Below are 27,283 nucleotides of genomic sequence, written 5' to 3' on the forward strand. Positions count from 1 at the left end.
AAATCTTTAAAAGAAATTTCACAATAAAAACAGCGCCAATGTGGCGTTTGTATGATGTGGGTGTGGCACTTTGTTGCCTGTTAATTGCGTGCGGCATAACGATTACAAATGCTGAGCTAACGCCGCCATATTTTAATTTGGCTACTGGCCGAAAAATATATGCATCCGCCACTTGCGGTACGGATACTGATGGACCGGAGTTGTATTGTAAATTAGTCGGAGCGAATACAGAAAATGATCACATCGATTATTCTGTCATTCAAGGACAAGTAAGGAAAAATTTATTAGTTTTGGAGATATTCATTTTTAAATAAATTTACAAGTAAAAAAAAATTATTTATTTTTATTATTTGTTAATTTTAATGAATTTTATGATTTATTTAAAAATTTTTATTTATGTTTAATTAAATAATTAATTTTATTTAATTTTATAATTGAATTATTATAAAGTATTAGTTATAAAAATTTAAATTATATTTTATTTCAAGTTTTATGTATTATTTATTAAATTTTTCTATTATGTATATGTTATCTCTTACCTTTCAGTCGTTTTTTTTTATTAACTATGAAAAATAAAATATAATAAAATATATGAAATATGTTTAAATGTAATTTCATTTCTTTTACCATAAAAAATAATTTTCATAAAAATTTTTATTTTATTTTAAAATTTTATTATTTAAAATTTTACTTCAAATAAGGCATATGAGCTCATTTTTATCTCATTCAAATATTTTAAGATATTTTTTCTGTTTGTGTAAATTTATCCAAATAATTTTTCTGTTTGCATATATATTTTATTATTTTTTTATTTATATTTTTTTTGTTGATTTTGTTAGTTTATTTTTTTTAACTATGAACAAAAATTGCTTCAAGTAGAGTTTGTTTGTGTAAGCAATTTAATGCATAGAAAATTTTTATACAATTAAAAATGACAGGAGCGTAGGTAGAAAAAATTCTATTACTGCAGTCTATTCTATTCTTATTACTGCAATTAAATGGAAATTACATCATTTGAGCTACAACAATTTTTAATTAATAAACAATTTTTATTAAACAATAAAAACTCAGTTTTAAATATATATTATTTCCAGATTCCTATAGTTCTATACAGAGACATATTTGCAATATATTATTAATATAATTTCGTATTTAGTAATCAAAATGCTCAGAAAAATTGTAAAATATCATTTAGATATACTTACCTACTACTTTTCTATACTACTTTATATAGATATGTGCTAGATATGTTTTCTAAAATTGGACACCTATATATACTACCATACTTTACTATTGTCCTTCGCTCCTAGTGGGGTGTAGGGCCTCCACTAAAGATAAATATAACAATTGATATAATATATAATATAAATATATATATATATATATTTATAAACATAAGACATCTAATATATTGAATACCAAATTCAATGAATGTTAAATATAACGAACGATAAGATTCTGTCATTGACTACTCATTTGTTATACAGGAAAGTCAATAATGTCACTGAAAAGCAATCTCTCTTACTGTATTAACACACAATTTACCCTACAACTATGCTCCACAATGGGCAAATGAAAATAAAAAAGATTACACCAAACTCAAGATTCTATTGAAAACTAATCTCTCACTGAAATAACACATAATATACACCACAGCAATGACCAATAATGTGTGTACTAAGGAAAATAATAAACATTACTCAAAAAATATGTTTTTATAAAATTTACAAGAAGAATATATCAATATATATTTTTTAATACATAATTTTCAAAAAAAAAAAAAAAAATCTGAACCACTGAAAACTATATTTGTTTAATTAATTTATTTTTTCCTTTGAAAGAATTTTAGTATTTAATGAATGAGCTGTGCTAGAAATGTTTTCTAAAATTGGACACCTATTAAAAATACTAAAATAAATTGGTAATGCATATAAGTGGTATACACGATCGCGGGTAAAGAGCTCGGTAACCGATTAACATATTAACAGAGTGGCAATAAAAAAAATAGACATTTCGACTTAATGTATTAATATCTTTATTGCATTACTCGATTACCAATTGCGTAACTATAGATCATATAATATAAATCACATATATAAATATATTTGATATACTATTCTATATTTCATAATTGAAAAATTGAAATTCTAGGTTTACTTCTAGCAAATCTTAAAAACTCTTTCCACTAACTTAAAAAAATATACTTAATGATATAGCTTAATGATACGATCAAATTAAATCTAATTCTAGTTAATATTTTTTTCGAAAGAATCTTTATATTTTAATATATTTTTTGCACAATGAATTATTTTAAACGGAGTTCTTCACCGTTTCATTAGTCATTGGAGCTAATTCTCCTTCTTAAATACTATTATTGCGGTCTGAAAACAGAGAGAAGTTACTGACAGTTAGATTCATAGAATATCTTTCATGGGCAAGCAATAAAAAGTTCAATTAATAATCTAAAAGATATATATTTATAACAACGTCCTTTTAATATATCGAGATTTATATCGATGTATAATAAATTATAGGTTTTCGTTCCGGTAATTATTGTTTTATTAGAGCAAATTTCTTTCCCTAAGCATTACTTTTTTGGTCTGCAAACAGATAATAGTTACTGAGAGCTAGATCCATAGAATATGGTAATTCAAAGTGCAAATAGTAATTCATGGATTAGTGATGTAGTTAAGTTTTTTGGTGCAAGATCGCCTTTTATTTCTTCATTTAGTATTGTTGTATTCGCAATTTCTCAAGACTATCGATGAATAACTATCGAGACCGTGCGATCTCGAAATACCTAGGATAAATTTTCGATTAAAAAAAAATTTTTTTATAATATTACATCTAGATTCTATCTAGATTAATTGTTATCACTCATCAATTAAGCGTTAAACTGTTATAAGATTTTGACACATATCCTTGAAAGGTTACTAGTTTCTAGATTCATAGGTAGTGATATATGTTTAGATCATCCTACGAACTTATAATATGACGTAATATTTTTAAAAGTAGAACTCAATGCATCAAGAATAAATTAACTAAAAAAATTTATTTTTTGTGTTTTAATTTTTTAAAAAGAAATATTTTTTCAATTTAGGCTTCCATGTATGATTACAGGGAACAACCGCAATGTTGCGTCTTTAATGAAAAACCGCAAATTAAATATAAAAAAAAAATATTATTTATTTTTTTCAATTTAATCACATTGATTGGTTATAAATTCTTCGAATTCCCTTCTCTTTTCAAATTTTCTTTATTTATTAATCTACTACGCCCCTGAGAACGCACACATTTTAATTGATCAAACAACGAAAATTATAGCCTTTCGTATGTAGCATATGCAGCGCACATGGCTTAGATTTTTTTTTAAATCAAAAAACTGAACTTTGTATATTTTATTTTTGAAAAAATCATTTTTTTTATTTGCTTATACATATACAAAAATAGGTTATTTTAGCACATGATCCTATATCAAAATTATACTAAATTGGGATGAACTGTCAAATATTTGATTTGTTTAAAATGATTGTATTCGAAATCTTATCAAAGATTTAAGCAAAATTAATTTTTTTAAATAAACACAAATTCCGGTTTGGTTTTGATTTTTTAAATTGTAATTTTTATAATTTATTAGTCATATTATCTTTTTTTATTTATTTATTATTATTATACAAAAAATATTTATTTATTTTGTTTTATTATTTTTATAATTATTTTTAATCCAATTTTAAAAACGGTTTAAGAATTTTTTTTCATGGTTAAATAGTTAGTGCAGTTAAGTTTTTTTTATACAAACTTTATTTAATAATTGTTAGTTCACACTTTTTCCTAATAAATAAAATTATATTTTCCATCCCTTATATATCCCTCTTTTGCTTATGAGGAACTTTCATTTAAAGAACCAGATTTACAAAAAAAAATTTCTGTGAGTAATCTAGAATATTTAAGTCTTAAGGCACCAACATGACTACCCGAGGTATCTAATTTGAGAGATAATTATTATTACATCAAAAACATTTCATCATATGATATTTATTGACTACTCACTAATGATTTCTAATGATACTGCTAATGGCTTCAACGACAATAAATGGCAATTAATATACATATATTTATAAATATATATATCTTATATAACATTATATGTTATATCGATTTATATTTGACAAATATGTATAGGTATATATATAATTCACATTATCTGTACAACAAATATCTTAATACTTTAGACAATAACCTTCTTCTGCTATTTTAAAACACTTAAAATAATTTGTAATATAATTTTTAATATAATATATATAAAATATAGAAATAGTTATTTGAAAAAAAATTTATTTGATTAAAAAATATTAATAAATAAATTTTAATAAACTAAAATTTTAAAAATTTTTTCTTTAACATAATTTTAAATTATTTTACTCAATATTATTTCAAACACATGCGAACATTGTATAGAATTGCTTTCTGCTTATCTCAATCTAAGTTGACTAAGGGCTCACTTCCCACAAATGTTTTGAAAGATCAACATTTATATGACTTGGTCTTATTTCGAACAGATAAGAAATGATTTAAAGCATATAATTATCATATATTCTTTACCATAGTCATAGTTAAATTAAAAAGGGGATACGGAATACTTCTTAATACATTTAAAAAAAGAAATATACATATCTGAATATTTCTAATTTGTGAATTATTTCTTAATTTAGGAACAAATTTATTGTAAACTAATATATATCTTCAAATATAGGATTACTGAATAGAAATTCAATTAAAGGAGTAAACAAATGTTCTTTACGATTCTAAATTAGAATTAAAATACAATTTATTAAGCGTAGATTCTGTTTGTATATTATCCCCTGATACCTATAGTTTTAATATTACATATAGACAAAATAAATTTTCTTGGAGTAAATGTCTTTGTCCTAAGCATCACTTGTTCGGTCTGCAAGCAGATAGTAGTTACTAAGAGCTAGCTCCATAGAATATGTTAAATGGGTAAGCAATTCAAAGTGTAAATAGTAATTGATCGACCAGTTATGTAGTGAATTTTCTAGGAGAAGAAAGATCTGTCCGAAAATTATATACATACAATTAAACAAATAGATGTTTTCAAAAACCGCTAAAGATTTTATCTAATGATTGATTGTATTTAATTGATTGATTAAATATAAAAAATTATTTAGGACTTAAAAATTCTCACATTATTATACCCTTTTCTTTTCGAAATGGATTAGTTGTAAGACAAAAATAATTTATTATTTGAAATGTAGTTTTAAAGATCTATTGCTACAGACTTCACTATAAATATCACAGTCTCTCAAATAGAGTATTTCGGGTAGACATGTTGTTGATTCTAACATTAAAATATTTCTCGTTATTAAACTCTTTCTTGTAAACAAAATTTTATAAACACAACATCGGTAGGTTAAATATTATACAGTACTTAAAGAATTATTAAATAGATTTAAGAATTATAGTTCCTTTCGATATGATTCTATACAGCATTTAGTGGAAGCTGATGCTTCTAACACTCATTCGAGTATTTTTTTAAGTTGTCTATTATAATGAACGTTTTATAAGTATTAACGGGTAGGTTATACATTAAAAAGTTCTTGAATAGACCAAAAAATTACAGCCTCAAAAAATAATTATAATATAATACTTATTATCTCCGAAATGAATTACTTTGGGTAAACATGATGGCTATAAGACTAAAACATTCTAGATCGCTCGCAGGAATTTATCTTATGAACCCGTTTCTTAAATACAAAGTTTTTTATAAGCTAAACACGGATATATTATTATCTATATATGTACTTATGTACTTTCGTTATAAGTATTAATTAATTTGATGGCTGTAAAATAAAATTAAACTTTTATGTACTTTTAATATGTACTTTTATATACTTTTAAACTTTTAATATTTATGTTTAATTATATTAATTTATATATATTTATTCATATTTATTTTATGTTTATTTTATTAATTTTCATTTTAATGAAAATGAAATTAATTTTCATAATTTTAATTTTAATGTGTTATAAAAGTGTTAATATAATTTATTAACATTTCATGGTTGTGATATATAATATTTCAGATACTTTTAATTTATACCTTATTATATGTGAATTACTATATTATTATATATATTTATATTAGTTTAATAGATACTTTCCAAGCACAACATATAGACCTTATAGGTTTGCTATGTGCAATTGCCGTATCTAATAAATATTATTTAATATAATTATGTTACCATGAAAATCTTTATGTATAGATATATGTTGATATATATTTCTTGAATATATGTTTTTTTATATATACAAAAACAAAAATTTATTAATTCATCTCTTGCTTTTCTAGGTTTGCGATTATTGTGATCCAAATGTGCCCGAAAAGAATCATGCACCAGAGTTTGCTATTGACGGTACTGAGGCCTGGTGGCAATCGCCTCCATTATCTCGTGGTATGAAATTCAATGAAGTAAACTTGACAATTGATTTCGGACAGGTAAGCAAAAGAGAAAAAAATTGTATAACAATTGAAAATTTTTTTAAACAATGCATTTATAAGATACAATAAAAAGTATCTATTAGTGTATTGGTTTCAAAATCTTATCTTATTTATTCTTATGCTGTGTGCATATCTTCTACTGTTGTTTATGTTTGAAATGTTTTATTCGATTGTATGAATGAATCTCTAAAATACGGATACATGTGGTATAAGTTTGTATGGGGCATCATATTCTATGCTGTATGTTGAATAACGAATGCACATAAACTTCAGGCAACCTCGTCCAACGACATCATAAAAATTAGTCCGGTTCTTAAAAAAATGCAGCAATCTTATCTGCCTTTTTTTAGTTTGTATTACAATTTTTGTTGTTAATTTTCTCCTTAATTTATTTTGTACACACATCACACATGTGAATGCAACGATAGACCCGAAAGATACATAAAACTGAAAACTGAAAAATGTGAAATAAACGAAAAAAATAAAAATGAAATAAAATAAAATAAAAGGAATTAAAAAGAAACTGTTTATAATGGAAAAAAGGTTCAAATTGATGAACTGCCAACGTTTGCCGCGTCATATGTCTGCGGTTGACATAAGATACATTGACTTTGCTCCCATTTGCACGTTCAACACTTTTAAGTAAAAGTCTTCGAAGTAAAATGCTTACTTGGGCAAGGTGTTCGAATCAAGTTTTTGCTTTTAAGCAGGGTTTCATATTACTTTTTAATATATATAAAATAATAATTATATTTCATGGTATATAATTTTTATTCACCATTTAAAATATATATATAATACATATGTTATTAACCCATCATATGTACATATTCCTATCAATAAATGCTCCACAAATATGATTAAAACTTAAAGTCTTTGGGTTACAGGTTATCGTAGGTCTTTCAAATTATATATTTTGATATTTTAGTTAAAAATAATACTTTTAGAAATAATTTGATGGTACATGCCCACATCTTGTAAAAAGTTTATTAGCCTTAGAAACACATTCTAGAGAAGATAAGATTCTTTATATAGGAAAACAAAATTTAAGAAAATATAGTCTAGAGTAAGTTTATGTATTTGTGTTCATACATAATATACTTTGTATAGATACAAATCCATATTTGTATAAATGCATAAGTATATGCTTGAGGAAACGCGTGCTTCTTGATAAGAATATTTCTGTAGTGCAAAGTAAAATGTATATTTTAATATCAAATATGTCTACATATATATGTTTAAACAGGGTGTTTTTTCAAATAATATGTATTATTCAAGAAAGCGAAAAATCAAATGAGATATTTGTCTTCATTTTTCTTTCATACTTTATATCTCTCTTAATAGAGCAATGAATCAGTTCTAACAGACGATTTACTTTTTGTTTCTTGGAACAAGAACATATCTGCTAAATTTTTGTTAAGAAACACCTTGTGTGAATATATGCATGTATATATATATATGTATACATAAAATATATTTATATTAATATATTACATTAGAATCTGTCTGTAAAAGAATATATATGTCGAAGTTTTCTTATCTTAATAGTAACGTATTCTTAAATATGTGACCCGAATTGAAAGCGTTGTCGTCGTGGAAGTATTTCGGAAAGTAAAATGGTTTAATATTATTCAATCAAGAAAAAAAATAAAATAAAAAAAAACATTATGAAAACACGGAATGAATAAGAGATCCCTCTTATTAATACACCAATAATCTTATTATTATTTGATTAGGACAATATTAGTCAGGATTAACAATAAATACTTCAACAATGATTATTTTAAATATACAACAGATCTGTGAGATGTACTCGAAGACTTAAAAGGAAAAAGTTCTGTGTAAATTGTAATCATTTTTAAAATTTAAAAGCAGGTCTTAAGAAGCGTGATAAAATACTAATATGGTTGCTTGTTTAATTCTAAATATTAGCAGTTGAAGTAATTGTTGCATTCCTGTAGGTGTAAGTCTAAGTCGTTACATTATTACATTCACAAAGGCAAGTAAATATCGTGTTATACAATAATTTCATTGCTTAATATATTTGTATATCTACAATAGTACCTACCATGGTTTTCTGGGCTCATACGTTTTTACTAGTCAGGTAAAGGGTGACTTGTCTATTTTACTTTGACTTGGTACACAGAAACAAATCAAAAGTGTCTAGGTTAATATCTGTTTTAATAGGAGTCTATACTGTAGGTTAGCATGAGACCAAGCTCGGTCTACCACATAGTATTCCCTATACTACATGTTTAAAGACGCTCGTAGAAAAGACACCAGAACACCACTATAGGCAACCCAAATTAAAAGCCCTAGAGATACAACTCGCTATACGCACTATTAGTTCATTAGCCAGCGGGTACTAGATAATTATCCAGGGATGCCACGTTGAGGATAAGCGACAATTTAGATTAAGAATGACAAGAATTGCGTTGACATTTCCCAAGTTAAATATAATCAGATAGGCGACCCCTCTTAAGTGTCTTAAGACCACGTATGTAAGTGTTTGAGCATTTAACATTATTTCTTTCTGCAGTGTTCAATTTATATATATTATTACAGGATAGGTGAAATTTGTTATTATGTTATATTTGCTTTAAATAATTAAATTATGTAGATTTAAATAGAATGTCATTAACTTTGTGGAAGCAATTGTGTTCAGAATGGGTTGTACATTGTTGTATTATATGTTTGGTCCCAATTCCAATATTTGACTAGGCAAAATTTTAAATTAGGTTCTTGATATCTGTATATCACTGCAGCTAATAATGGAAACATCCAGTAGAAAGTTGGGACAGTTAAAATTCTGTCTTCGATATATTTCTAAAGTCATGTGATATAATATTAAGTATATTATAATATTTATTGTAATTTATTATTATAATATTATACTAAAAGTATTTTGGTAGGAATAAATGTGTCTATTATAATATAAAGGACTTGTTTTAGTGGTATTACCAATATTTTAGTTATTTTACCAATAATTTAGATACTTGTCTCATTAATCCCTGCTTCCGAAAATTAATAGGTAGATTGATATTGTACCAATGTTTGTTCGTTTGATATTTGGTTGACAGAAAATTACACTTGAGAGTTCACAAAGCTTATGCTACATTATTTTTGGCGGATAATACAAAATATCTGCTTAGTATTGTACTTCTGTTCTAATTTTTACAACAATTTCTAATTAATCTTTTAACTAAAATTTTTTTTTATTTTAAAAAGCAATTAATTAATTAAATAATACTATAGTAGTTAATATAATTTAACCATTCATAACGAAAGCATATGATATTATAAAATTTTTTTTCATAATTTTTTATCAAGAACGGACGGAAACAGTGAGGGCCATTATCGCTATGGCCGATTTTTGCTTCTTTGTACAGTACAGTTTCTTTCATCTTTTCTTATGTGCGGCCAAAGGAAACGATGTAGTTTTTCAGTTTATTATTAATGCAATGTGAGAAATGTCTTGATGTGTTCATTTAACAAATTTAATTGTGAAGTATAAATTTTTGAGCAATTCATTTAATATTCGCTCATCAACACATATTCAGAATGTGCTGATCTTTCTCATCAAATTTCATGTGGATTAGCTCATGCACTAAAAATTGCTGTTTAGTGCTTATCAAAATGGGTTTCAGTTTCGGAACTTGAGTGTTGAGAATTTTACTAAATGTAATTACAGTTTATATTTTTATTTTTTTATGTGCCTTTATGTGTTAAGATACTTGGTACTCAATGATATACTATATACATATATAGAAAATAGTTTATCGCAAAAATACTTGTAAATTGATATTTGCGTGTTTCTATTCAAAATAATGCATTCTTAATGTAATGTCATAAGAATAATTTTTTAGTTTATTTATACATGTTTTTATGTATGTATATGTATGTATGTACAATGTATGTATATATACAATTTACACAATTTATCAAATATAGCTTTGTGAGCACATTTCAAATAAATTTTATCTTTATAATTATAAATTTATACATTTTATTTTAATATCAAAATAGTTTAGATCCGGTCTATGGTATATGGAGTTTATACCATACTTATTTAGTACTAGTACTTATTTAAATGCAAGTGACTGATATTCGAGGATATTGATTTTATATATTTTTTATTTATGAAAATATATATGTATATATAACAAAATGATATATGTTATTTCAATAGTTTTCTGACAATTTTGAGTAAGGAACTGCGATTTAGTTTCTTTAAATTTTAATACTTAAGACTTATGTATTTAATACTTATTTCACTACTAAAGTTATTGTAGTTCATTACTTTTCGAAACCTCTCTCTCTCAAATACTTAAGATTTTAATATTAAATATTTAAAATATATAAATAATATTTAAAATTTAATATTTAAAAAATCAGATCAGTTGATTTTCTCGAACTTCGGTTTGTTACTTTAATAAAGATAATTATGTAGTATATATGTAGTATATATAGACTTCGCAAAATTATAAACTAAATCGCTTTAGTACAATGAACGATCTGCTATATTTTGTTATTATTTAAATAACATTTTTTGAAAAACTATGTAAATTTATAATGACAATACATTTATTAGTAGGAGTGTTACTTTACTTTATTTATAACATAAAAATAGACAATAATTATCCATTCCTTATTATTTACTTAAAGCTATGAACTAATGTCATCAGTTTTATTTTATTTTTGCCCAATTTTTTTTAATTAAAAATAAAATTAGGATTTACTCACTTATTTTAGTATTTTTCATATAAGTTTATACTTTTGTGAGCAGAAGCTTAAACTATTGTAATTTATTGAAATATTAACCCTTCTGTAACCAAAATCTATTGATTTAAGTAAGGGGTCATTATTAAAAATTAATAAAAAATTTATAATTCTAATAAAATTTTTTAAGTTATGAATATTTATTATTATATTAAATAAGAATAAATTTTTTTATAGTATTTAATATGCAAGATTTTGATTTGGCTTAATGTAGTAGTATATATATGTATATAGGTACAGCAACTTATTACAATACATCTTTCAATTTAAAAGAAAAAATGGTACTTGAGATTCATTTTACATTAACTGAATCACTATAAATTGATCTTATAATCCTATCATAACATTATATTTCTTTCAACTGAAATACAGCGTTGTGTTTGAAATTTTGCTATAAGCTTTTATTTTTGTATATTCAATATTCCCTGAATAGATCAAATTGCTGCCAAAAGCAATCTAGTTGATTTTATGCTGTTATTTTTTCCTAAATTATATTTAATTAATTTGCCAAGAAAGATTTTAAAATATATTTGGATGATATTAGTAGCATACTCAAATACTCTGAATGTGTTCCGAAGGTATCTTGACGGACTATCCTGACGGACTATCCTGATGGACTATCCTGACGGATATGCGCTTTACTACGCCTTACTCAGTCTTGTCTGATATTTTCTTGTGACTAAAAATCCAGAGAATTCTTGAATTCTCAATATCCTCAATATTATCCTCAATAACCGTGTGTATATCCAATTGTTGTTGGATTTGTTGAAATCAGTAAGTTGATACCAGACAGTTTATTCCACTTTTAAAGTGCAAAGTGCTTGTAAATTGCTTGTAAACAACGACAATCATAAAATTTTTTCAATTTATACTTTTTTTTTCAATAAGCCCTTTTTGTAATTTAATACTCTTCCCAGCAGTGCTTAAAGCTTTCAATACTATCATAAGAAACACTGAAATCTTCAAAATAATTACAGTCATATCGTGTTCAAATTTTTCGATATCCAAAGATATTTTGCAAAATGTAAATAATATGATGGGGTTTTTATTTGATTAGTTGGGGGCATGAGATGTAGTGTTCGAAGTTTAATTTATTGTCATTGCAATTACACAAAAAACAAATAAATATTTGTTTTAATAAGTAACAGAGAGAGGATATCATTTTAGTTACACATTATCTTAGATTTGGGTCCATTTATACTAAATAGTTAATTCTGATAATATTTGTTCTTAATATTTTTATCAAGATGACGCTAAGAATCGTTTTAGCAAAGTCCATCAGTCTGAATGAATGTCAATAATAACTAACATAATTATTCGGACCAATTTTGTATCGGATTGTTGTTTTATAATAGATTTATTCTATGTGTCTTTTAGTTTATATTTTTATTCTTTCAAGATATGTTAAATTCTTATATCGTCTCTTCTTTAAGTTTCCATTCACTTTTTATTAAAGAAATTAACATAAGGATGCCATTCAATCCCAGTAAGAAAAAAAAGAACAGCCTACATAATGTATAGTATAGTATATTATATCAAATTATTATATTTTTTATTATATTATAGTTATTATAATAATGACTTCACAGAACTGAAATCAAATACTTACAATAATTGCATACAAGTATTATTATTAAATTATTTTATGTTTCTATATGAACCACTGGAGTCAAGTGTACTAACTGTATTACCGGATAACTGTTGTTATCGATTTACAGAATATATTTGTAGTCAACATTTTTTAACGTATGTTTTAAAAATTTATATTCAAATTTAAAAAATGTATATTTAAAATTTAAAAATTTATATCTAAATTTTAAAATCAAACAAATTTGTTTCTACGGTTATAAAATATATTTGTACTGTACAATTCTACAGTGTCCTAAAAATATGCATTACTTTTTGGCTTGGAGATCGTAGAAAAATTGTTTCATACATCGCAAGATCGTATTTCGAAACTGAAATTTTTTTAAAAATTACTATAAACTAACAATACTTGTTTAAAAACCAGGTTTAAGCTATTGAATGCTCCACACTTCAACTCACTCGGTGATATATTCAGCATTAGCATTGCCCAGATTCTCAATTTTATTCATGCGTCTGGTTGGTTCTAGCGTAACCATTATTCTACCCACCAATGCGAGAAATTGTGAAATTAAAAAGACTTTAAAGCTAATTGAAGACGATTCCTGCTTCTCTCTACTTTACCTAACATAAGCTTAGATAAATTTGAATATCTATATATTAAGCTATTTACTACTATTTTTGTGTTTGATTACTGGAATGGGTTCTAAGCACTCTAACCCTAACTATTCAACGGTTAGAATTTGTTGTTTTAGTGGTTTAAAGTCTTACGCGTTGAGTTTTGCTAGATTTCACTTACCGAAAAATAGATTAAAAATTGATGTACAAAAGCTTAAGGCTCCTCGGGGAGGTATGCAGATCTGCGGTTAATTATTGCTTAGTCTGATGTAGTGATAAACAATAATCTAGTCAAGACATAAGGAGGGGTTTTGAAAATACCTCGAACTAAGAAAGAGTAAAAGGCTCAAATAGCTTTAACATAATAATATAATTGAGTTCACCAATTAAGCCAATTTGCGTGATTAGAATATTGCATTATATTAGGGGGATTAATATAATAGCTTTATTATTTTATATAGAATTCTAAAGAACTATTTTCAACCACTACAATAACTTGTTAACAATTATTTTTGAGTTTTTAAATTTTATTATTTTCTAAAAATAAAACACTAATTTCTTTTATAGGAATTTCATGTTGCTTATTTATTTATACGTATGGGTAACTCACCACGTCCTGGTTTATGGACTTTGGAAAAATCCACAGATTATGGTAAAACATGGACACCATGGCAACATTTCTCCGATACACCAGCCGATTGTGAAACTTACTTTGGTAAAGACACTTACAAACCAATTACCCGTGATGACGATGTTATCTGCACAACCGAATATTCGAAAATTGTACCACTGGAAAATGGTGAAATTCCTGTGATGCTTTTAAACGAACGTCCATCGTCTACGAACTATTTTAACTCAACTGTGCTGCAAGAATGGACGCGTGCAACCAATGTGCGTATACGTCTTTTGCGTACCAAAAATTTATTAGGTCATTTGATGTCCGTAGCGAGACAAGACCCTACAGTGACCCGACGTTATTTCTATTCCATCAAAGATATTTCGATTGGTGGTCGTTGTATGTGCAATGGTCATGCAGATACATGCGACGTGAAAGATCATAAAAGTCCTGTACGTATATTGGCTTGCCGCTGTCAACATCATACTTGCGGTATACAGTGTAATGAGTGTTGTCCTGGCTTTGAGCAGAAGAAATGGCGTCAAAATACAAATGCTCGTCCATTTGAATGTGAACGTAAGTTTTGTTTTTTTAGGATCATGGTTAAAAAAATTACAATAATTTATATATATATTTAGAAAATATTTAATTTTTTTTGTTTAAATTGATTGTTTTAGCTTGCAACTGTCATGGTCATTCAAATGAGTGCGTTTATGAAGAAGATATCGATAAAAAAGGACTATCACTGGATATACATGGACGTTACGATGGTGGTGGCAAATGTTTGAACTGCCAGCATAATACCGAAGGTATCAATTGCAATAAATGTAAGCCGAAATATTATAGACCACGTGGCAAATATTGGAATGAAACAGATGTCTGTAAACGTAAGTTACTTGGTTTATGGAGCTTCATTTACTTTTTTCATAACCATCACTTTTGTAGCTTGCAATTGTGAATTCTTTTATTCCACTGGACATTGTGAGGAAGAAACTGGACGTTGCGAATGTCGTAAAGCTTTCCAACCACCAAATTGCGATTCCTGTGCTTATGGTTATTATGGTTATCCAAATTGTCGTGAATGTGATTGCTACTTGTTGGGTACTGAAGGTCATCATTGTGAAGCTGTTAATGGTGAATGTCCTTGTAAAGTAAATTTCGCAGGGCATTACTGCAAACAGTGTGCTGAAGGTTTCTATGCGTTCCCTGAATGCAAAGGTACTTCTTCTTAAATAGAGTTGTTAAAAGTTAACTTTAAATTTATTTAATGTTTTCATAGCTTGTGAGTGCAACCAAATTGGTTCAATTAGCAATGACTGTGACTTGGAAACAGGTCAGTGCAAGTGTTTAAGTAGTTTTGGTGGCGAACAGTGTGAACGGTGCAAACACGGTTATTTCAATTATCCTAAATGTCAATGTAAGTAAATAAATGCTTAGTTTCATTTTAAATGATTCTTCTAATTTGCATTTCAACAGATTGTGATTGCGACATACAAGGAACCCAGGACGAAATTTGTAATAAAGAAAATGGTCAATGTATATGTCGCGAAGGTTTCGGTGGTCCCCGCTGTGATCAGTGCTTACCTGGCTATTTCAATTATCCAGATTGTAAGGCTTGCAATTGCTCCACCACTGGCAGTACGGCTATCACTTGTGACAACACCGGCAAATGTAATTGTTTGCCCAATTTTGCTGGCAAACAGTGTACACTTTGTAGTGCTGGTTACTTCAGCTATCCAGAATGTTTGCGTGAGTGAAAATTCTTTTAATATTAATGAGATATACAAACTGTCAGGGAAATATTTGCCATACGTTTTCATATGCCAAGTTTTTTATATAATCATTTCCACCAAAAATAAAAATAACTATATTAAATGATTGAAGTTAGTTAGGTGTTAAAAGGGGAGTGTGGAACGAATTCTCCTCAATCAGCTAAAATAGCCATTTTCATTTCAAAATTCTTCGTAATAATGGTTAGAAGAATGATCAAGGTAGAACCAGTCAAAAGCATTAATAAATGCAAATATAACTGATTGTGTTAAAGAAAGAGCGTCCAAAAGTTTAAGCCTAGTCTTGGACAAGCCATAAATACAACTGCTGTTCTGGTATCTTTTCTTAGAGCGTCGGTAAACATGTGCTACAGGAGATACTACAGAGTAGATCAAGCTTAACCCCTTACTATTCTATGACCCAGTGCCCTGTTAAAACAGATATGAGCCTAGATACTTCTGATTTGCTTTTGTGTGCCAAGCCAGAGGTTCTACATTTAAAAAAGATTGGCCATGTAGTCCTTTACCTGGATGCAGAGGAAGTATGAGCCCTCACTCTATTTGCCTGTCGCGAAAAACCCTTCGGCTGTAGCGGACAGGGACAGAAATTGAAATAAGAGTTTCCACGGAAGAGTCACTTAGCCTAATAAGCTTATCTGCGCGCTCATTTCGTACTATGTGGGAATAGCTAAGAACCCAAACTACAGTTACCTTGGACCTATGGCTTAAGTACGTTAAATATTGCGTACATTCTAGCAATAATTTAGCCGAAATACAGACTACTGATACTTTAATAGCTTTAATAATAAGAGCTGACTCTCAGTAAGAATAAACACTTCAAAAAATGATTGAAAAGTAAAATACAATATTTTCTAATAAATATTTTCTTGAATAATAATGACTAACATAACAGAGCCAGTTGTATAAATAATGCAAATTTCTCTATTTTAGCTTGTAATTGTGATGTACATGGTTCGGAGGGCGTTACGTGCAATGCCGATGGCCAATGCTTGTGTTTGCCTAACTTTGATGGTAAACTCTGTGACTCCTGCAAAGAAGGCTATTATAACTTCCCAAGCTGTGAAGATTGTAATTGTGATCCGGCTGGCGTTATTGATAAGTTTGCGGGTTGTGGCTCCGTGCCTATTGGTGAGTTGTGCCAGTGTAAAGAACGAGTTACTGGACGTATATGCAATGACTGCAAACCTCTTTATTGGAACTTGAATATAAGTAATCCTGATGGTTGCGAAGTGTGTGATTGTTGGGTTGATGGTACTATTGCTGCTATGGACACTTGTCTATCGAAGTCAGGACAATGTACCTGCAAACCGCATACACAGGGTCGGACTTGTAAAGAGTGCAGAGATGGTACTTATGATTTGGATGGTGCTTCGCTATTTGGCTGTAAGGATTGTAATTGCGATGTTGGCGGCTCATGGAAAACGGAATGTGACAAAATGACCGGTCAATGTGTTTGTCATCCTCGTGTTACGGGACGTGCATGTACACAGCCATTAACGACGCATTACTTCCCAACTCTGCATCAATTCCAGTATGAATACGAGGATGGTTCGCAGCCCTCTGGTGCACAAGTGCGTTATCAGTACGATGAAGATGTCTTTCCAGATTTTAGTAGTAAAGGTTATGCTGTTTTCAATGATATACAAAATGAAGTTCGCAATGATTTAAATGTATTTAAATCATCTGTATATCGTATTGTTATACGTTATGTTAACCCAAATCCTGAAAATGTTACCGCTAATATTTTAATACAATCTGAAAATCCATTGGAAGTCGATCAAAAGTAAGTGAAATTTATTAAAAAATTACTCAATACTCTAGAATTAATTTTATATGCAGTGTTAAGGTGCTCTTGCGTCCAACAACCTCTCCACAATTTGTAACAGTTGCTGGTATTAAGGGTAATAAACCTTCCGCTGTTGTTTTGGATCCAGGCCGATACACCTTTACTACAAAAACCAATAAAAACATCATGTTAGATTATTTTGTATTGTTGCCAGCTGCTTATTATGAGGCCTCCATTTTAACAAGATATATCTCCAATCCTTGCGAATTGGGTAACATGGAACTATGCAGACATTACAAATATGCTTCAGTTGATGAGTAAGTCACATAAATTTTTTTTTATTAATATATTATAATAATATTCAATCAAAATCAATTGCTTACAGCTTCCAACCTGCTACAACTCCATTCATAATTGGTTCTAATAATAAGCCCACTAACCCAACACAACATTATAATGATCCAGAACATTTATCTATCATTAACCATGTCGGCGATATACCCGTCATTAGCGCAACACAACCCGATCTTAATTATATTATCGATGTGCCACGAAGTGGACGTTATATTTTCGTAATCGATTATATCAGTGAACGAAACTATGCCGAACCCTACTATATAAAACTACGAGTAGGTCAAAATGAGGAGGATTACGGTACCACAACATTGTATCCTTGCTTGTATTCAACTTCTTGTCGTACACCGATTATTGATGAAAACAGTCGAGAAAAAACATTTAATCTGGATGACGATGATAGCAAACCTGTAGTAGTTAGTGTAAGTTAATACATAATAACTTAAACATTATGAAGTAAATGATATAAATAAATATATTATGTATATACACATATACGTTTATAAACTAATTATATATAAACATAACGGATATATATTAAGTTGAAACAAAACTTTTTTTTTACTTTTATATATCACCTTAGGCCGATTTTGAAGATTTTGGACGCGTCGCTATTATTTCAGTTACTGCCATACCAGCAGAGCAGTGGTCCATCGATTATATTATACCAAGTACAGTTTGTGTCATAAATAATCAGCAATGTGCTACACCTAAATTCCGTACAGTTCCTGACTCTAAAAAAATCGAATTCGAAACAGATCATGAAGATCGAGTCTCAGAAAATAAGCCACCATATGCTGTGCTCGATGAGCGAGTTAAATTGGTGCATTTGGATAGTAAAAATGAAGCCACTATCATAATTGAGTAAGTAAATCTATGATATGGTATATAATCCGCACATATTCTAATATAAATATTAACAGATCCAAAGTATCAGATCCTGGACGTTATGTGATTTTAATCAAATACTATCAGCCACATCATCCCAAATATAATGTCATGTATACTTTGACAGCTGGTAAAAATCAATATGATGGCAAATTCGATGTCAATCATTGCCCATCAAGTTCGGGATGTCGTGGTGTGATACGTCCTAATGGTGAAGACTGGTGGTTCGATATTGATGACGAGTTCAAGTTTACTATTACAGTGAGTGTTATTTAAACATGCTTTGAAAACTAAATGAAATTATTTTTAAATTAAATTTACAGAATAATCGCCCTCAAGGTGTTTGGTTGGATTACATGGTTGTCGTACCGGTTGATCAATATAATGACGATTTGTTGGTAGAAGAAACATTTGATCAAACTAAAGAATTCATTAAACTTTGCGGACAGGATCACTTTTACATTACACATAACGCTTCGGAATTCTGCAAGAAAGCAGTATTTTCTCTAACTGCTGACTACAATAGTGGCGCTTTACCATGTAATTGTGATTATGCTGGCTCTACTAGCTTTGAGTGCGATCCATTTGGTGGCCAATGCCAGTGTAGGCCGAATGTTATTGAACGTCAGTGTGGCGCTTGTCGCACAGGCTTCTTTGGTTTTCCAGATTGTAAGCCTTGTCATTGCCCAAGCACAGCCATGTGCGAACCACATACTGGCGAATGTGTTTGTCCACCCAATGTAATGGGTGAATTGTGCGATATGTGTATGCCAAATACATATGGTTTCCACCAAATAATTGGTTGTGAATCTTGTGATTGTAACTATATGGGAGTTGCCAATGGCAATATGCAATGTAATATGTTAAATGGTTCGTGTGAATGTCGCCCACATATTGAAGGTCGCTCTTGCGACACTTGTTCCAATGGCCATTACGCTTTTCCACGTTGCGAGCAGTGTAGCTGTAATACCGCTGGTACTGAGTTAGAAATTTGCGACAAAGTTGATGGAAGCTGTTTCTGTAAGAAGAATGTCGTAGGCCGTGATTGCGAGCAATGCATGGAGGGTACTTATAATTTACAGGCAATTAATCCCGATGGTTGCACAACATGCTTCTGCTTCGGTAAGACATCACGTTGTGAAAGCGCGTATTTGCGTGTATACAATGTCAGTTTGTTGAAGAACGTTTCACTAAATTCTGCACAATTCCATGAAAAATCGATTGAATTCGAAATATGGGACTTTCCACCAGAAGACTTAATAGTAAATGAAACAACAATGCAGGCTGATTTCTCCTTCCGTGATTTCAATGATGAGGGTGTTGTGTATTTTGGCGTTTTGGATTACTTAATGAATCAAAATAGTCACATCTCAGCTTATGGTGGTGATTTGGCTTACTCGTTGTATTATACCACAGGTCTCAGTGGAAAGCCATTGATAGCACCCGATGTTATATTGCTAAGCAAAGATCATATGCTAGTGCATCAAAGTTATGAGCAACCTGCCTCTAATCAAGTATTTACTAATCATGTGCAAATGGTGGAGACGAACTTTTTAACTCAAGACGGTAAATCAGTAAGCAGAGCAGATTTTATGATGGCATTACGTGATTTGAAAATGATATTTATACGTTCGAATTACTGGGAACAGACACTTATTAGCCAATTGTCAAATGTTTATCTTACATTGGCGGACGAAGATGAGGAAAGTACTGCCGACTATCAGTTCTTAGCTGTGGAAAATTGTCATTGTCCAGCAGGATACTCCGGTCTATCATGTGAAGATTGTGCTCCTGGCTATTATCGTGATCCCGATGGTCCGTATGGCGGATATTGTATACCATGCGAATGTAACGGACATGCAGAGACTTGTGACTGTGCTACAGGCATCTGTAAGAACTGTCAACATGCAACCACGGGTGATCATTGTGAGTTGTGTATTGAAGGTTATTATGGCAACGCAACGAATGGAAGTCCGCATGATTGTATGATATGCGCTTGTCCTTTGCCTTATGATGCAAACAATTTTGCTACTAGTTGCGAAATTTCTGAATCCGGTAATGAAATTCATTGTGAGTGTAAAACAGGTTATACAGGTGCACGCTGCGAGTCTTGTGCTAATGGTTTTTATGGTCTACCAGAACAGTTAGGTGAATACTGTAAGCCTTGTGAGTGCTCTGGTAATATAAATCCTGTCGAACCCGGCTCCTGCGATACTATCACTGGAGAATGCTTGCGTTGTCTAAATAATACATCAGGCACAGCTTGCAATTTATGCGCTCCAGGTTATTACGGAGACGCTATTAAATTGAAGAATTGTCAGAGTTGTGATTGCGAGGAATTAGGCACTTTGGAATGCGATCCGTTTGTTGGCGATTGCAAATGTCACAATCATGTTATCGGTGAACGTTGCGATCGCTGTGAAGCTGACCATTATGGTTATGATTCGGGAATGGGATGTCGTGCTTGTGATTGTGGTATTGCTTCCAATTACACGCAATGTGATGATCATACAGGTAAATGTTCCTGTAAACCTGGCGTAACAGGTCGCCAATGTGATCGCTGCGCTGTGGATCATTGGAACTATACCAGAGAAGGTTGCACACCATGTCGCTGTAATCAGGGCTATTCTCGTGGTTTTGGCTGTAATCCATTTACTGGGCAATGCGAATGTTTGCCTGGTGTTATTGGAGATCGTTGTGATCGTTGTCCACACCGTTGGGTGTTACTTAAAGATGAAGGTTGCTTAAAGTGTGACTCATGTCACGATGCACTTCTAGATGTAACCGATCGCTTACGTTATCAAATTGATCCAGTACTTGATGAATTCCAATCTGTCGCTTTAGCATTCTTCACCACGCAGAAATTAAATTACTTTAACGACTTAGCTGATAAACTGTCACCTGATGTACAGAACTTGGATCCACAAAGTGTTAACTTAGAACCTGCTAGAAATAAAATTGCAGAACTGGAATCTGAAGCAAAAGCATATAATAAACAAGTGAATCACAATACAGAAAATGCATTAGACAGTCGCATAAAATCTGGAGTGCTGTACACAAATGTGACTGCATTACGTGAACGGTCAAGATTAGACAACGAAGAAGCCAGGAGCGCTATTGCTGCAGTAGAAGCCTTATCAAGCAATTTGGAAGCTGCTGCTAGTACAAAACTTGACGCGGCACTGGAAAATGCCCAAAACATTTTGAATCGCATTAACGAAACAAAATTAAATCTTGTACCAAATGAAAATCTGTTAACGAAATCTGTGGACCTATTTGGTCAAATTGATCAAATTGTCTTACCTATTAAGAATCAAAATAAGTCATTGGATTCATTAAAATATGATATTGGTGAATTTAGTGATAAATTAGAGGATCTCTACTTATGGAGTTTGCAGGCGCAAAATGTATCTAGAGAAGTCGAAAAACAAAATGCGAAAAACAAACTTGCATTTGAAAATTCAAAGTTCGATACTGTTCTAGATCAGCAGAAGGAAGCAGACAAAAATATAGAAGAAGCTGGCAACTTCCTCATAAATGGAGATCTCATATTAGTGGCAATTGATAGATCATTAGGTGACTTAAATGAAGCTTTTACGGACTTAAAGGATATCAACGTTAATATTGAGAATGAGTTGCCTGATAGGGAAAAGGAACATATGGAAGCTTCCAATACTACACAGGAAGCAGAATTACACGCTGCAGACTTAAGTGTAAGGGCACAGGCTCTTACGCAACAGTATGCCGATATGACAACAAGTGCAGAACCAGCAATAAAGGCTGCAACAGCGTACACTAATATTGTCGATGCAGTGTTGTCCGCACAGAACTTAACTAAAACATCTAAGTTTGCTGCAGGCAATGCAACTGAAATCACTGAAGGCATAGGCGATCGAGCTGGACGTGCCGATAAGGATTCTGCTGAACTTCTACAAAAAGCGCGTGATTCATTATCAAAAGTTCAAACTGACCTAGAACCAAGGCTTAATGCTTCCGCCACTAAGGTTAATGATATTACAGAATTGAATAAAAACACCGAAAACCGTTTGAAGGACATTAATATTGCGCGTGAACCGCTTTCAACTGATTTGCAACGGGATATTTGGAAGAATTCCAACAGAAACGCAACTGACGCTTTGGAGATAATGAAGGAGGTTCTAGATATTTTAAAACCAGTTGTTACGCAAACACCAATGGCTTTAGAAAAGGCTAAGAATATATCAAAAGATATTGATATGACAACAAAGGATATATCACAAGCAAAGAGCCAACTAGAAAGTGTTAAAAATGCTATACCAAAATTGGAAGAGCTAGTAGATACGGTTGGTAACCAGCAAGCTGAAGTTGAAAGAATCGGACAGGACTTAGGTGAAAATATTGAAAACTTGAAACGCCAAATTGAGCACGCACGTCGTTTAGCGAATGACATTAAAGTTGGCGTCAAATTCGTGCCAAGTACTGTGCTGGAAATACAACCACCAGAAAAATTACCACTTCTAGCTACAAAAACCAAAGTATCAGCATACTTCAATACTACCAATCCTAATGGTTTCCTTATGTTTTTGGGTAACGATAACAAAACAGCTGCTAGCACGGCACCTGCCAAAAAGAATAACGACTTTATGGCTATCGAAATTGTCAATGGTTATCCAATACTAACAATTGATTTAGGCAACGGACCCGAACGTATAACGAATAATAAATATGTTGCCGATGGCGATTGGTATCAAGTAGTAGTAGATCGTACTGGATCAAATGCTAAACTGATAATACGGGAACAGTTGGCTAATGGCACTGTGTTAGACCACACCAGTGAAGGTGAATTATTAGGTCCTAACAATGTCTTTAACGTTGATCGCAATAGTCGCTTGTTTGTTGGAGGCTATCCACCGCCGGCAGATTTTACGCCACCGGAAGATATACATTCCAGTTCGTTTGTGGGAGAAATTGAAGATTTACGCATAGGTGACGAAAATGTTGGATTATGGAACTTCGTTTATGGTGAGGATAATAATTTGGGTGCAAATAAACGCAATAAATTAGTTAGCGAGGATATACCACCGACTGGTTATCGTTTCAGCGGCAATGGATTTGTGTCACTGAAAGCAACACAGTATAATTTCAAATCTCGTTCAAGCGTACAGTTCAGTTTTAAAGCAGCTAAGGATGCTAAAGATGGCCTTATGTTCTTCTATGGGCGAGGCAACCACTTTATGTCTATAGAATTAGTTAATGGTGGTGTGTACTTCCGGTATAAGTTGGGCGAACATATGGTTTCCACTGGTAGCAATGATCGTTACAATGATAATGAATGGCATCGTGTAGTGGCCGAGCGTGATGGACGTCGAGGTTTATTGAAAGTGGACGATGTTATAATTGCCCAGGAAGAAGCTCCTCCAGAAGCTGAAGAAAATATGCCGGCAATTAGACGTATGTTCTTTGGAGGTTATCCTGGTAAACGCAATCATTCCGCTATTGTGGAACAAAACTTCGATGGTTGTATAGATGATGTGAGCATTGCTGGCATTAAGGTGGATTTGGGCCAAAATATAAATGCTGTTGACGTGAAGCAGGGTTGTCCACCCAAGTATTCAACAACTTTAGCTTTCCCGCCGAATGAATATGGTTATTTGTCTACAACAAATGTGACTTCTCGAAACAATTTCAATATTAATTTGAAATTTAAAACAAGACAACGCGATGGTGTGCTATTCTATACTGCCAATCATGATCAAAGTTCTACAATTGGGTTGACTTTGAATAATGGCGCGTTAATATTGAATAGTATGGGTACCGAACTTATGTCTGATATGAATAATCTAAATGACGGAGAGGAACATGTGGTTACTGTACGTCATGATGAAAATCATTTGAGGCTATCAATCGATGATGTGGAAGACAAACGGTAAGTGGGATTTCTTTTATTTTATTTTGTGTTGCTTTATATATATGTTGATGTAATATATATATATTATATTTTATTATTTTATTTCTATATTTCAAATTTTTAAAATGTTTATTATATTTTATATTTCATAGAATATATATTTAAAAATATTTTTGTATATTTTAGCACATCAATTACACCAAATCCATTATTGATCAATAACGGAGATATATTCTTTGGTGGCCTACCGGATAATTTCATAGTACCTCCACGTGCGTTATCCACTTCAGCCTATTTCGTTGGTTGCATAAGCGATGTTACAATAAATGGAGAAATAATAAACTTTGCTGATAGTACTGAGAAAAAGAATGGCAATATTAATAACTGCCCCAGTGACATTTTGGGTATGCGATTTTATAATAATTTTATATATAAAACAGTGAATATTTCTTAAATTTTTTTCAGCTTATGATACATCAAAAGTGCCAGTATATTTCCCACGTGGTGAAAATGAGCTTGTACCCAAAGTTCCACTTGCACCAATTACAACTCAATGGACTAAACCAGCACCCACTACTATTATGCCAACAAAAGCTACAACACCTACAGCATCATTCTTACCAGCAACTACAACAACAACAACTACTACTACAACAACGACCACAACAACAACGACCACAACTACTACATCCAGTCCCCCAATCAAAGCAGAGGAAAGACCAGAAGAGTTCGCCGAAATAATACCGAAACCAGCTGTTACAAGTAAACCAAAACCGATAATTCATCAGAATATGCCAGAAGATCCTCGTTGTAAACTGCCAACTAATCCAAACTTCGATAAAGATTTCTCGGAAGCCGGTTACAGATTTGTCGCTACACGAGAACAACGTCTTGAAATACATACACTGCCCGCTAAATTACGTAAACATTATGATGTTAGCATTACATTCCGTACTGACTATCCATATGGTTTGCTCTTCTATGCAAGCGACAAGCGGCATAATGATTACTTTGCTGTATATTTATTGGACGGTAAGATCTACCATCAGTTGCGCGTTGGCCAAAAATTCGCTAACTTGTCCAGTGAGCAAGAATTGAACGATGGCAAGTGGCATACAGTCCAGTTTGTGCGTACAAACCGCAAATTAAGTCTTATAATAGATGAAGTAGAACAAGAACCTTCGGTGGAAGCTGATGAACGTGCAATGATGGTTGAATTCCCAATCTATCTCGGTGGTGTACCTAAGTTCCAAGAAGAAAGTGTACATCTTAATATTGAAAGCAGTGCTAACACTACGCACTTTAATGGTTGCATGCGTGACATTAAGTTCAATGGCGCAACTTTGGAAAAAGAACCAATGCCACATCATGTTGTACCATGTTCAGATGAAGTTGAAGATGGTTTCTTCTTCAACAAGCCAACTGGTTACATCAAATTGTTTGAACGCTTTACTGTTGGTTCAGACTTTAATTTCGAATTCGATTTTAGACCACGCGAGCCAGACGGTTTGATATTCTCTGTGCATGGTAGAAATGCATACATGATATTGGAGTTAATGGATAATATTCTATGGTTTACTGTTAAATCGGACGGTAAAAATATTATTTTTACGAATTATACATTGCCAGATAATGGCAGTTATTGTGATGGCAATTGGCGTAATGTCAATGCAGTCAAATCAAAATATGTCATCACAATAGCTGTCGATTATATCAATAATACTCCAGGAGTTGGTACTGAAGGCTCAATAAATACAAAAACTAATCGCCCATTGTTCCTGGGTGGTCATCAAGCATTCAATAAAGCACCGGGTCTGAAAACTAAGAAGACTTTCAAGGGTTGCATACGAAATGTTAAAGTTAATAAAAAGGCCATGAGAATAACACCAAATCATATATTCGGTGAAATTTGGCAAGGCGTGTGCCCGCTTAATTAACCTACAAAAATTTATTCTCATTCTTACTTTTCTCTTATTTCTTCTCCATTATAATTCGGACTCAAATATATTGCTAAAGGTTCTTGATTTGGGATAAATGTTTTGTTTTAGTTAACTATGGAATAAATTTGTCAGGTTGGCGACTTGATATTTTCGTTTTGGAAAACTGATGAAGAAAAGGACTTTGCTATAGTAATCAGGACACTTTCTATATTATTTCTATTATTATTTTTCTTGTAAAAACTTATTGCTCTGTTAATTAAAATTAGATTTAATTTTTTTTTTAAATTTCAATAAAGATTACTTCACAATATTTTATATTTTATTGTAGTTCAATATTTTAGTTTTTATTAAAAATAACTTTTATTTTTCTTTACGTTTATAATGCTCAATTTTGTACTCTTATAATTTCCACAATTCTAAATAAAATTTTAAATGAACATTAATGTATATTTTTAATTATTATTATTTTTTATTTCTTTAATATATTTTTATTGATTTATCCGAGGCAGATTTTTAAATAA

The 27,283-nt window shown here is 30.8% G+C and overlaps 1 protein-coding gene across 1 annotated transcript; it reads left to right on the plus strand.

Annotated features, from left to right (window-relative positions):
- LOC119672313 (laminin subunit alpha-like) lies at positions 1–27,009 on the plus strand. The gene is made up of 15 exons (XM_038083335.1): positions 1–269; positions 6,371–6,517; positions 14,069–14,693; positions 14,795–15,004; positions 15,063–15,335; positions 15,397–15,534; positions 15,594–15,866; positions 16,838–17,690; positions 17,747–18,010; positions 18,079–18,469; positions 18,631–18,911; positions 18,971–19,196; positions 19,259–24,840; positions 25,009–25,226; positions 25,288–27,009. The coding sequence occupies exons 1-15, from the start codon at positions 39–41 to the stop codon at positions 26,757–26,759; spliced, it is 11,184 nt and encodes a 3,727-aa protein (XP_037939263.1). The 5' UTR covers positions 1–38; the 3' UTR covers positions 26,760–27,009.
- Positions 27,010–27,283: the final 274 nt, after the last annotated feature.

The sequence above is a fragment of the Teleopsis dalmanni genome, chromosome 1 (genome assembly GCF_002237135.1).
Source record: "Teleopsis dalmanni isolate 2A chromosome 1, ASM223713v2, whole genome shotgun sequence".
Classification (NCBI taxonomy): Eukaryota; Metazoa; Arthropoda; class Insecta; order Diptera; family Diopsidae; genus Teleopsis; species Teleopsis dalmanni.